The 14,740-nt window shown below is 33.5% G+C and overlaps 1 protein-coding gene across 1 annotated transcript in view; it reads left to right on the forward strand.

Annotated features, from left to right (window-relative positions):
• The window catches only part of FSTL5 (follistatin like 5), a gene marked incomplete at both ends in the record, with an annotated part of 636,306 nt that overhangs the window by 484,824 nt on the left and 136,742 nt on the right, over positions 1–14,740 (forward strand). Inside the window, 2 exons of the mRNA XM_080796324.1 lie at positions 3,706–3,867; positions 8,752–8,886. Coding sequence (XP_080652450.1) covers positions 3,706–3,867; positions 8,752–8,886 — 297 coding nt within the window. The remainder of the gene's footprint in view (positions 1–3,705; positions 3,868–8,751; positions 8,887–14,740) is intronic.

The following is a 14,740-nucleotide window of genomic DNA, read 5'->3' on the forward strand; positions in this document are numbered from 1 at the left end:
TTCAAAATATGATAGTGTTTATTTGGGTATAAAAGTTCAATGTGGCAAAAATTATTATTCATTGTTTTCCTTTCAGTTCACACGCAAATGTGTCAATAAAGTAGAAACAACTAGGAATGCAGGGGGACATTGAATATCTTATTTGAAAAGTTGTCCTTAGGGGAGTATCAGTGACAGTATAGGTGACCCATATAATATCTACATTTTTAAATATAAATGATGTAGAATCTATTGTTATCATTGAGTTGATTGGTGTGCTTCTTTTCAAACTAATTTCGATATACTTAGGTCATCTCAATGTTTTGTTATTCCAAAGAATGTTGCAAGAAACCTTGGTCCTTGCTTTAGCTGTAAGTTTTGTGGCAAGATACATTTTCTTCTATTAAGTGTTTATTAAGAGAGTAGTTTTCCATTTTGGCACTCTATGTAAGTCTTTTTAAAAAGCTCCTCTCCTAACTCCTGAGTTGTTTAGAGATTAGAGATTAGGTCTGAGTGTTTGAAAAATGTCTTTTACTCCAGATCTTATGGTAATGTGGTTTTGCTGGAAATATATTATTTTATTTCTTTAAAAAGTTATTTACTTGAACCTCCAATATAATAAAATGATACAAAAAATACTCTGTCCTTTTAGATGTATACCAAAAACCTGAATATGTGCTCTATGTTACTAAGAAAGTATGTGCAGAAATTTTATGAGGACTATTTTTGAAAATATATTTGATATTTCAAAATACACCATTTAAGTAGTCATCAAGGTTAAAAAAAAATCAGAGCCTGGTTTTACTCCCATTATTGTGTGGATGGTTGTGTATATTGCATTTGTTCTGACTTATATTTAGGAGAGGGTGAAAGGATACAGCAAAAATCTAGTGCTTAGAACTTTGGAAGTTTATTACTTTTCTGTTCCAGAAACTATTAAAGGCAATTCACAAAGCAAAGACCCAGCTTCGATTTGAAAGGATTACTGGGCATTTCTGAGTACTGCTTCCTTCCCTTTGTCTCCATGTAAGAGCTGATATGAGTCCAGTTTAGGATCTCTAGTGTATAGCCAAAATGAGCGTGCCAGTAGGATGATATGCATATTTGTAGTCCAACTGTGGCTTCAACTAGTCTCTTGGTTTGAGTTGCTTTTATAACTTCAGTAAATCTAGAAGCCTGACGTTTATTCGTTAGTCAATCTAACTTGTATATACAATGGCTAGAAAAAACAGTGGTGAAATTAACTTGGGTCTCAAGCTGAGAGCCTAAAGAGAGTCTCAGTCTGGTTTTTGACTTTGCATCTGTGACAGGCATTCCATTGGGTGAAAAATAAAAGAAATCAGGCAGTTCAAAGTATATTAGTTAACCAAAGAGCAGGATGGTCCCAATGAACATTTCTATCTATTGTCTTTTGCTAAGATAGCTTCAGCAGAAAATTCTTGCACTGAGAACCAGGATGTTTCTTCTTATTTACCAAGTCATATTCTTACTAAGGAAAATGCAGAGTACATGTGTTCTCATGGTCATTCTAAATAACAAATGCTAAAGCATGAGTGTGAATAAAATATATGTGTAATGTGTCTGTAATACACATTTTGTGGAACACTTCTTGCTCTATAGTGCTTTTGTCACTCAACTATGTAAGGGGATATAAAGATTAAATAAGGCAAAACCTCTTCAACCAAGAAACTTACTATACATATTAACAAACAATAAATTATCCTAAAACTTAGTGGCTTAAACCAACAAACATTTTTTTTTTTTACCTTATGAGATAATAACAGGAAAATAGAGATATGAGGTAATAAGTAGAGAAATAAGACAACTAAGGAATTTGAGAACAGCTTAGCCAGGTGGTCCCTGTATTAGACCTTTCTGAGGTTGCAATTTCTTTGGAAAATGCATATTTATGTACTTTGGCCATTTTTTAATTGCTTTTTCTGTTTAAGTGCATGAGTTCATTGTATATTTTAGATATTGACCACTATCAGAGAATCTGATTTACAAATAATTTCTCCCATTCTGTAGGTTCCCTTTCCATTATGTTGAGAGTTTCCTTTGCTATGGAGAGGGAGTGGTTTGCCCTTTGTTCCTGGATTATAACAGCTTAGTATATATTCTACTATATACTATATACTATATACTACTATGTTATCAGATACAATCTGCAAATATTGTTTTAATCTGTGAGTTGTATATATACTTTCTTGATAGTGTGTGTCCTTTGATGCACCCCAAATTTTAATTTTAATGAGGTTCAATTTATTGATCTTTCTTTTGTTGCTTGGGTTTTGGGGTAATATCTAAGAAAACATAGTAAAACACAAGTTCAGGAAGATTTACCTTTATGTTTTCTTCTAAGTGTTTTATTATTTTACCTCCTACATTTAGGTCTTTTATTAATTTTGAGTTAATTTTTATATAAGTTGTGAGGTAGGAGTTCATGTTCATTCTTTTGTATATGGGTGTTGTTTCAGCATCAATTCTTGAAAAGACTATTTCTTGGCATTTCTGTTAAAATCAATTAATCATAGATTAATAGGCTTTTTTCTGCATTCCCAACTCAACTTTATTTCATAGATTTAAGTTTTTTCCTTATGCCAGTATCATATTGTTTTGATTCCTATATATATACTATACACATACTTTATAGTATATTTGGAAATTGAGAGGTATGAGACCTCCAGAGTTACTATTTTTCAAGGTTGTTTTGGTTATTTCAGGGGTCCCTTGTGATTCTATAGAAATCTGAGGATTAGCGCTTCCATTTCTGCAAAAAGAAAAAAAATGCAGTTGGAATTTCGATAAGGATTACATTGTATTTATAGATCAATTTTGTGGAGCATTATAATCTTACAATTCTTACCAGTTCTTACTATCCTACTAATTAATTATTTCAGTTCATAAACTCATGACTTTTCATTATTTTTTCAAATACACTTCAACTCATTTTGCAGTGTTCAGTGTAAAAGTCTTGCACCTTCTTGGTGAAATTTATCTCTAAATATTTTATTTTTTGGATGCTTCTGTAAACGTAATTGTTATCCTGATCCTTTATATATGCTATGGAAAGGAAAAGATTTTCATTGTTCCTCATTTTTATATTCATTTACTTATTTATACAATTTAATTCTTTTTTTTTTAAGATTTTATTTATTTATTTGACAGAGAGAAAGATCACAAGTAGGCAGAGAGGCAGGCAGAGAGAGAGGAGGAAGCAGGCTCCCTGATGAGCAGAGCGGGGCTCGATCCCAGGACCCTGAGATCATGACCTGAGCCGAAGGCAGAGGCTTAACCCAGTGAGCCACCCAGGCACCCCTACAATTGAATTCTTTAAGTCTTTTTTAATTCCTTATATTTTTTATAATTGTTCCTTATTTTAATGCTCAAATTTTCTCATATTTGACAAATAAAAGTCCCTTTAAGTTGGCTTCTGTATTTTTTTTTTTTTTAGTGTTTCTATCATACTTTGAAAACTTCTCTTATTGCCAAATCAGCTTGTATTTTTCCTAGCACAGTCTCAGAGTAACCTTTATGTACTAAAGGTTACTGGTACAGTTAAAGGTAACTGGTACATTTTTGCAGATGATGATATTTGGAAACTAAGATCTATAGAAATATATATCATTAAAATATATAATTAACAATTTTCTCATACTGCAATTTTTAGAAAATCAAAGAATATGGCTTACTAATTCAATTTCTTTTTCCCATTTCTTCTTGTAGTCCCTCCAGTAATCCGGGTGTATCCAGAGAGTCAGGCTCGAGAACCTGGGGTAACTGCAAGTCTCAGGTGCCACGCAGAGGGGATACCAAACCCTCAGCTTGGCTGGCTCAAGAATGGAATTGATATAACACCAAAGCTGTCCAAACAACTCACACTTCAAGGTGCTTTTTATTTGCACTTTTTCCTCTTAAATGACTGTGCAGAAATTTTATACTGAAATTTATAAGAGTTTACATGATTTGAAAAAAAAAAAAAACTAGTTGATGACAACCGAATGCCATGTATATGAAAAAAAATATATAGTTGTCCTTAAGACATTTTATTTGAAATAGAGTCCATTAGTATTTTTTTTGTGTTTTAAACAATAATGTTGTCATAATAATTAGTTATGCTATTATTTCAGCAATAAGTAAAATATTATATTATGTATCTTTTAAGTAATTGTTCTATGAATTATAGCAGAAATGCTGAACAGAATAAATGGATTTCTTCATAGAACACATTTTGAAGGGATCATTTAAATATTTAAATCATACTTTAAAAATGAATCCTAGAGAGTGTCAATAGTATAGAATCCCTTAGTGAATATTTTGTAGCATAACTTGCAAATGAAGAAAGAAAAAAATGTTACTAAATATGTTTCACACTTACATTGTTTGAAAGGTATTAATGTTATTATTGAATTTTAACATATAAAATATTCAAAGTTTGAACAGTCTAATATGAAACAGAATTATTATACAGATTATAATAATAATGAATATGTGGTAAGTAGAAAACAAAACAAAAAAAAATCTTTGTAATGCCAAATACCTAAATAATGCAAAAGCAGTTGCATATATGTTGATTATACTAGTAAGTTTAAAAATGTATAAATCTTATTTCCACCATCAAGAGTAGAACATGATGAGTCATTTTACTGGAGTGTCTTTATTCTTTATTGCATGCTTTAAATTCCTTTGATTTATACTACAAGTGAATATATTTTCATTTTTGCATTATTTGTATAAGCATAGACTTTACTTCTTATTACACTTTAACAGTGAACGTTTCAATATATGTTTTTAAATAAATCTTTTTGAAATACTATTTTATTTTTGTAAGTCAGAAATGACATATGAAAGTAATTGTGACCTTTAAAACCTAGATCCTACAAATCTCTATATTAGTAGAAGGAAATTCAAGGAATTTACATGTTTACATCTACTGATTACATCTTTAGTGTCTATAATCTTAGAAAAGGATTGATCTAATTAACAGAAATTAAAGTGAATAAAGTCCTAATTAGTTTCTGGTTTTGTCATCTCTTGCCTACTTAATAGCAGTAAACAGTATTAGATGAGCATATTATATCTTTGTTTCTAGGAATACAAAGAAAGGCACATATGAGGGGCTGATTACACCCCAGATTCAATAGTGAAAGGGTGGGGGCCCTTGTAAGGTAGCTATTATAATTTTTTTTTAAATGAGAAAATCACTGAAGTTTTGAGAGAATGAAAAATAAAAAGTGAGTGGAGAGCACAACCCAAGAGATAAATCTGGGTGCATAAGCATGTGAAATCCCTGTGGCTTTCCGTATGATTACATGTTACCAAATACTATAGTTTAATTATCCATTTATTCAACAAATGCTTAGTTAGCGTTTATATGTAAGGTCTAAGTCTAGGACTTAGACTTGTATGTAAGGTCTAAGTCTAGGACTGAATACATCAATGGATGGGATGATGTGTTAATGAGAGGAAGTAAAATCCTAGAAAAGCAGAAATGTTTAATTAGAAGGCAAATCATGATAAATAACACAAGGAGACTACAAATCAGCAAAATGCAAGAGAAAAAGGTGATCCTACATAAAAGAAAGCAAAGTATGGGAAAGAGTTCAACAATATCAAATGCACAGAAAGGTCGAGGAAAGTCACTGAAATGTATTCATGGGTCAGGTGATTAGTTTGACCTTTTGACATTTAGTAAAAACTTTATTCATAGCCATCAGTTTTCCTAGGTTTAGAAGAAAGACGGTAAGAAAGTATAAAAATCTCTTCAGATTTTGAAAGGAGGACAAAAGAAAAGGTAGTTGCTATTGATGGAAAGGATTAGGACAAATGATATTTTTTTTTTCTTCTTAGAGCATCGAGTTGAAGAAATACTAAGAGAGAAAAAATATGTGCAGATAATGGAGGTGGGGAACGATGACTAAATAACTGTAGAAATCACAAAGAAAAGAAGGGACATTTTCTTTGGAAAGAAACAGAGAGCTTCTTTTGAGAAGTAAATACATGTGAAGTTGTAGATGGAAATAGGAAGTTAGCTTTACTTGTTTTCTCAGCTTTGACTGGAATATAATTGACAGCACTGTATAAGTTTGAGGTATAAAATGTGATGATTTAATAAGGATATATACTGCAAAATGATTTGGGTTTACTTGCTAATCACATGTATGCACTTCATGATTTAAAAACGAGGTCACTTGCTTAAGGTGAGAAGTTAGTATTAGGATGGGAAACATCAAACAGAGTAAAGATTTGAAATAAAAACAGAGCAGGAAATGAAAGGCATATACCTGTCATGGTCAAGCGAAGTGAATACCAAGTAGCATGGAACATCCTGCAAACTGAAAACTGTGAATTTGTAAATTTGCTTATGCAGTTGTCTCTTAATGTACTCAGAAAACTAGATGCAGAGACACTAAGTGCAGAGATACGTCCACTTTTTCTAGTTTTGGCAGTTGGTAAGGTATATGTGTCAGAATGATAAATGGATGAGGAAATTGCTAGTTTTGGCAATAGAATAGAAAACATCTAGCAATGGCAGATTATGTAGCGAAGGAGGAAGACAGTTGGATCATGTAGGTTAGGGGGACATACAACAATATTGAGAAGAGAACACTTGAAGAAGGAGTAAATTTATTTTGATATTTAAAAAAGAAATCTGGAGAATTTAGGTTGCTAAGTGTGTGGCTCTTAAGAGAAAGTGTGTTCTTTGGAGAGAGCCATATATCATGCAAAAGAAGAAACTGACAGCAGGCTTAAAAATAGTGTATTTAAAGGGTCTGCAAACTAAGGCCCACAGGCCAAATCTGGGAAACCGCCCATTTTGTAAATAAAGCCACTTGGGGTGCTTTGTTTTTGTTTTTGTCTTTAGAACACAGCCACACTCGTGCTTTAAAATATTGTTCATGGCTGCTTTCATGCTGCTATGACAGAGGTGAGTAGCGTTAGAGATACTTTATGGCCTACAAAGCATATCTACCCAGCCTTTAATGGGGAAACAAAATAAAACAAAACAAAAAAAGCACCCACAACCCAAAAACAAATGGTTAACCTTCTGTTTTGGAGTAGTGATTCTCAGCAATGGATGGGGGAATGGAGATGAGCAATACCATCTGTAACGTGAGAAAAAGGTTCAAGTTATCCAAATCACTATTCCTCCCCCAAATACTCACTGCCTCTCTATATCCCATTCACATCCCTTGAGAGCCACTGGCATTCCCAAGCTCTTTTTCCCATTGGTTTTCTATCTTCTTTCCCCAAACAGGGTTATGGATTATTTCATCACTTATCGTCTTAAATAGTCATATTACTTTCTGTCACACATGATGCATGGTGTTCTTGTGATTGGATAATTTGAAATAAACACACACAAAACAAATAAAGAATGCAAATAAAGTAAAAGAGAGAGAGAGAGAGAGAGAAAGAAACCTAAACAAATGAGCACAATGAACACTGAATTTTAGAGTCTGATAGGTGTCTAGCCCTTGTGTTTTGAATTGAGTGATTTCCATAAGATCAATCTATGAGTTTCTGATTCTGCTTCTGAAAATTACAAATTATTTAGGATAATTAAGAAATAAAATATGTTAAGGTACCTTGTATATTTCCAACATATTTCCAACACAGTTGGTGGTTAATTATGCCCTGATTTCTATATTAGGAAATAAGGTTTTAGCTTAAGAAGTTATTTTATTAAGAGTTATATTCATCATAGCATTCTTCATAATAGCATCGTCTTAATGAGAGGACTTACTATTTTAAAAGTAAAACTACTGAAGTAGATCCATCTAATGAATTACTATGTTGCCATTAAGAATATGTATTTTTTTAAAAACGTGTGTGTCTTGAATGAAGAACTGGAAAGTTAAAAAAAAAAGTTATCTTACCAAGATTGAAAAATTGAGCTAATTATTCTCTTAATCCTTTGGTTGTATACTGATTGTATCAATTTATGACTGTATATCAGTATATCAATACTGACTATATCATAATACTGTTTATGGATATTTCTGTCAAAAGACTGAAATTTTGCAGACAAATCACATGTTATTACCTTTCTCTCTCTTTTTTTTTAAGATTTTATTTACTTATTTGACAGACAGAGATCACAAGTAGGCAGAGAGGCAGGCAGAGAGAGAGAAAGGGAAACAGGCTCCCTGCTGAGCAGAGAGCCCGATGCGGGACTCGATCCCAGGACCCTGGGATGATGATCTGAGCCGAAGGCAGAGACTTTAACTCACTGAGCCACCCAGGCGCCCTACCTTTCTGTTTTCCTTACTTAATACCTTCCTTACCTTATAATTCCAGATGTATAATACCGTCTCAATAATGTACCTAATAAGTGGCAATTTTACTATATTTCATGATGTAGCTCACTGAATTTCTTTATGAAAAGTCTTTTTATCCATATTCTCCTGTGTATGAACCATATTGCTATTCTTTTAAAATTTTGTAAAGTGGATTCTGAATACTAAAAATAAATATATAAGTGGAATTATAGTCATCAATATGAAATACATATGAAATGGGAAATAAAGATAAAATATGAAGCTTGTGCATTTGACATAGAGTTTTGGGCTCTCTTAATAGAATGACAACACAGTTTATGAAACACTTGAATGATTTTGGAATAATTTGGCATGCCTCCAAAGCATGGAAGTAGGAAGGAAAACAGTTTAATTAGGACAAGCTAAGAGAACTGCTTGACTGTGTAATCGGAAAGCACTGTACCAAAACTGAAATCGTAGTTTACAAGTTGCATTTGCCTTCTGTTTTCAGCAAATGGCAGTGAGGTTCATATAAGCAATGTGCGCTATGAAGATACAGGAGCATACACTTGTATCGCCAAGAATGAAGCAGGAGTGGATGAAGACATCTCTTCTCTTTTTGTGGAAGATTCTGCTAGAAAGACCCGTATGTATACACCTACAGTGCACTTACGCACACACGTTGTACTCTACTTTACAATTAGGCTTTTTTTTTTTTTTTCCAAAAAGCAAAAGCACCAGAAAATTTGGCAAAATGAAGAATGCATTAAAAAAAAAAAATCAAGCATAAGAAAGATAAGAATCTTAAAATATTAAAATCAGATTTAAGACTTAAACAAGCTTGGGACGCCTGGGTGGCTCAGTTGGTTAAGCAGCTGCCTTCGGCTCAGGTCATGATCTCAGCGTCCTGGGATTGAGTCCCACATCGGGCTCCTTGCTCGGCGGGGAGCCTGCTTCTCCCTCTGCCTCTGCCTACCACTCTGTCTGCCTGTGCTCGCTCGCTCTCTCTCTAACAAATAAATAAATTAAAAAAAATTAAAAAAAAAGAATTAAACAAGCTTGTGAAATTTTTAATACAACACTAGAATGGATTTTATTTCCTTTGCAAGTATGTTCACTATATTTCAGGTCCTGTCTTCCCATTCACACATAGAGGAATTTAATTTCCCCGCAAAATCCCTCTCCCAAATGACAGGGGCATTTCAAGGTTCCAAGATACAGCAAAGAGGGATCCTATAGGTTTAATAAATTCATATCTTTCTTTTTCTCTCAGTTACCTTGCAGTCGGTGGTTCATGAGCCCTAGAGCAGGGCTTCTCTGCAGTAAGCCCTGTGGCTACTGCCACGGAAAGACGCTCACCGTAAGACATCAATACCTGGGGTGTTTTCTCCATTTAGGGCTAGAAGTCCTTTGCCATTGCTGTGCATGCCTCCCAGTTATACCATGTAATACGAAAAAAGTGTATCATTCTTTAAAAAAAAAAAATATTACCTAGTGAAAAAGGTATGGATAGGGTAGGGATGATATAGATGGATTTTTAGTTACCACTAAATTGCTTGGGACTCAAAGTCCTCTTACAGCATATATCAAATGAACGTTCGGTGGACATCCTGCAGACACGTTCTTTCCTCAGTCTGCATATGCCACAGTTTGATTGTTTTAGGAGTGGGTCTGGATGTATTTGGCATGACTATTTTCTTTGCTTCTCAGTCTGATTTGTTATATGCATTTACAAGTCTTATTAATCTAATTTGTTGCAAGGGCCCTGATATTTGGAGGACTCTAGTTTGGCATGCTTATTTCTCTGAACCAAGTTTTTGAACAAAGGTAAAGCATTGTCTTGGAATCTTATTTTTCTTTAAATCAGTGAGTACATGACATATTAGTGGATCCAATGGGGAAGGATCTTCTCTAACTCCTGACTACCAATATATCTTTGTCTACATTTGGTCTGCCTAGGACAATGATCATTACAAACAAATATTTAAAAAGAAAATTCTTAAGGTAGAAAAACAGAAAAGAAAGATGGATTTAATAACCTGGATAAGGTCCACCATAATTTGTCTACTCCTTTTATATATTTCTGCTAAATACCAATTTGCAATTCACTTTCTGTTAAAAAATAACTTTAGGTGACAAGTAATTGGATACTTTGGCTTTCTTTGTCCTTTATGATGACATTTGTGACACACATTTTAATTTCAACTTTCTATTCTGATTTTCTTTTACTGTTGGTCAAGTACTTTTTAATATATTTCCTTAGTTACAGGATTAAAATACTTTGCCAGAGTTCCTTTAATGGGTGAATCACTTAGTATTTACTAGCATGTAAATTTGAGGATTATTTTAAGGAAGATTTAATATAATTCTATTCATAAACTTAGTCATATTAATGTTTAATTATAAACAGTTTCTGAAATCATGTTTTTATTTTATTTTACTTATTACTTTAAGCTTTTAGGTCAAAATAATACATTTTAAAAATTATTTTCATTGACATATAATATATTATTTGCCCCAGGGGTACAGGTCTATGAATCATCAGGCTTACACATTTCACAGCACTCACCATAGCACATACCCTCCCCAGTGTCCATAACCCCACCACCCTCTCCCTACCCTCCCACCCCCCAGCAACCTTCAGCTTGTTTTGTGAGATTAAAAGTGTGTTATGGTTTGTCTCCTTCCTGATCCCATCCCATCTTGTTTCATTTTTTCCTTCCCTACCCCCAAACCCCCTGCCCTACCTCTCAAGTTCCTCATATCAGAGAGATCATATGATAACTATATTTTTCTGATTGACTTATTTCGCTCAGCATAATACCTTCTAGTTCCATCCACATTGTTGCAAATGGCAAGATTTCATTTCTTTTGATGGTTGCATAGTATCCCATTGTGTGTGTGTGTGTGTGTGTGTGTGTATACATATATATATACATATATATATGTGTGTGTATATATATATATATTTCATTTCTTTTGATGGTTGCATAGTATCCCATTGTGTGTGTGTGTGTGTGTGTGTGTGTATATACATATATATGTATATATATATATGTGTATATATATAGTGTGTGTGTATATATATACATATATATGTATATATATGTGTGTATATATATACATATATATGTATATACACACACACACACACACAATGGGATACTATGCAACCATCAAAAGAAATGAAATATATATATATATATACACACACACACTACATCTTTATCAATTTTTAATAATTTTTGAGATTATATGGTATTAAATTTTTTGAGATTGCATGGTATTAAAATAAGAAATAACATTTTTTAAGTTTTAGTAATTCAGACCTTACTACATTTATATTTATAGAACTTTCAAAGTCATGTTATAGGGAAATAGAAGTGAAAGGTTTGGAGCATTTTGATCCTAAGTCTGGATATAAATTATTTATAGATGTTCCTTATGTATTTAAATTATGTAACATTTTCAAAGAGAAGGGGAGAAAACTAGGGGGTATTTGGGTGGTTCAGTCAGTTAAGTGTCTGCCTTCAATTCAGGTTATGATCTCAGGGTTCTGGGATCGAGCCCCACATGGGGTTCTCTGCTCAGTGGGAGTCTCCTTCTCCTTCCTGCTTCTCCCCTCAGCCCTGCTCATTCTCTCTCTCTTTCTCTCTCAAATAAATAAAATCTTTAAGAAAAATGAGAGAGCAAACTAACAGATTTCATTTAACTGAATTAACTCATTTATTTTGGTAAGAACACAGCATAAATTCTACCCTCTTAAGTTTTTAAGTGCATGACATTTTATTGTTAACTATAGACACTGGGTTGTGTAACAGATCTCTGGAGCTTGTTCATCTTTTATAACTTTGACTTTATACCCACTGAACAACTCTTCATTTTTCCCTCCTCCACATCACCCCACAACCACCATTCTATTTTGTTTCTATGATATTGACTCTTTTAGCTAGTTCATATAAGTACAATTTCACAGTCTGTGTATTTCTGTGGTTGTCTTGCTTCAATTAGCCTGATGTCTTTCAGGTCCATTTATGTTGTCATAGATGGTAGGATTTCCTTCTTTTTAAGGTGAAATGATATTCCATTGTGGGTATATACAATGTTTTCTTTATCCATTCATTTGTCAATGGATATTTGAGTTGTTTCTTTATGTTGGCTATTGTGAATGATGTTGCAATGAATGTATGAGTACAGATAGCTCTTTGAACATGATTTTAGTTCTTTTGGTTATAGTCCCAGAAATTGGGTTACTGGATCATATGATAGCTCCATTTTTATTTTTTGAGGTACCTCTATGTTTTTCATAATGACTATACCATTTTTCACTACCACCAACTACCACCAACATGGCACAAAGGTTCCAATTTCTCCACATCCTTGCCGATACTTTTATCTTTTGCTATAATAATAACCATCCCAACAAGTGTGAGATAATATCTCATTGCAGTTTTGATTCGCATTTCTGATGCTCAGTGAAAATGTTTTCTTGCATTCCATAGGCTGACTTTTCATTTTCTTGGTTGTTGTTGATATGAACACACCCATTTTGGAATTATATGCACATAATTAAAATATGAATAATACTAAATGAGCAAACTTAGCAGAATATTAGGAGCTACAGAAAAGAAGAAACTGAAATGTAAGAATGTCTGTGTGGTAGCAGACAAGTTTTCCTTGGGATGTCTCCTAGTACTCAATAAACTGTCAGAATCCTGTATAACAAAAACAAAACCAAAATTAAGTGGAGATCACATTAGAGAAAGGTGTTGGCTTTTATAACCTACTTCTTAAGAATTGCTCTGGGTTCTCTTCTAGTAATTCCATGGACAAAGACCAATATTGGTTATACAAAATGCATTTTGGATAGGTAGATATTTTCAAAAAAGCCAAAGGAAAGTCACAGATCCATCAGTGATACTTTCATCTTCTTATTTGCACTTATTAAAAAATTACTGACTGGTCTGCATTCACGAAAAATAAATTCACAAGTCATTTTCCCTTTCAGTAATGATGGGATACAACATGCATCCAAAAAAGCAGATTGCTATCACAGAAGAGCATGCACTTTGCCATTAGACATGAGTTAGAGTCATTGTCCTACCACATAATAGTTCTATGATTTGGAGCTATTAACATAACCTCTCTGAGCTCTATTTTCTTTATCTGTAATGATCTGGTACGAATATTAACTCACTAAGGGATATCTGTGTAGATATTATAAAGCACTCTCCATCGTGCTAGACATAAAGTAGCTCTTCCTCCACTTCATGCTTATTTTATGAAAGTAATTATTTATTTCTTGCAAGAAATATTGACAAAAGTTATTCTTTAAAAACTCTGGAGAATCTAGTAATTGTTAGAAATTAGAGTTTCTAAAATGAATGATACATAGAGACAAATAGAGATTGATCCAGATATTAAGATAGATGTAGAGATAAGAGGGAGTGAGAAAGAGAGAGAGATGAGTATATATAGACATCTATGCAATTACATATCTAAATAAAAAAATCATTATTTCATTTTACATTAAAACAATTTGACTCAAGTGATTAGAGAATACATTTTTTCCTTTAATATAGCTATTAAGATATTTTAAATAATATCTTGTCACCAGAGTCCACTTTTGTCACAGAATGAAAACAAAAGCTACACTTTACTTCTCTTTACACCAGTCAGTTTATATTCTTATTACATTTTTTAAAATTTTATTTTATTATTTTTTTCAGTGTTCCAAAATTCATTGTTTAAGCACCACACCCAATACTCCATGCAATATGTGACCTCCATAATACCCACCATTAGGCTCATCCCCCACTCCACCCCCCAAACCTTCAGTTTGTCTCTCAGAGTCCACAGTCTCTCATGGTTTGTCTCCCCTTCCGATTTTCCCCAACTCACTTCTCCTCTCCATCTCCCAGTGTCCTCCATGTAATACCTTATGCTCCAAGTAAGTGAAACCATATGATAATTGACTCTCTCTACTTGACTTATTTCACTCAGCATAATCAACTCCAGTCCTATCCATGTTGATGCAAAAGTTGGGTATTCATCCTTTCTGATGGAGGCACAATACTCCATTATATATATGGACCGTATCTTCTTTCTCCATTCATCTGTTGAAGGGTATCTTGGTTCTTTCCACAGTTTGGCCACTGTGGCCATTGCTGCGATGAACAATGGGGTACAAATGGCCTGTCTTTTCACTGCATCAGTATCTTCGGGGTAAATACCCAGTAGTGCAATTGCAGGGTCATAGGGAAGCTCTATTTTTAATTTCTTAATGAATCACTACACTGTTTTCCAAAGTGGCTGCACCAACTTGCATTCCCACCAACAGTGTAATAGGGTTCCCCTTTCTCCACACCCTCTACAACACTTGTTTTGTTGATTTTGGCCATTTTAATTGGTGTAAGGTGGTATGTCAATGTGGTTTTGATTTGAATCTCCCTGTTGCCTAATGATGATGAGCATTTCTTCATGTGTCTGTTAGCCATTTG

The sequence above is a fragment of the Martes martes genome (assembly GCF_963455335.1).
Source record: "Martes martes genome assembly, chromosome: 2".
Classification (NCBI taxonomy): Eukaryota; Metazoa; Chordata; class Mammalia; order Carnivora; family Mustelidae; genus Martes; species Martes martes.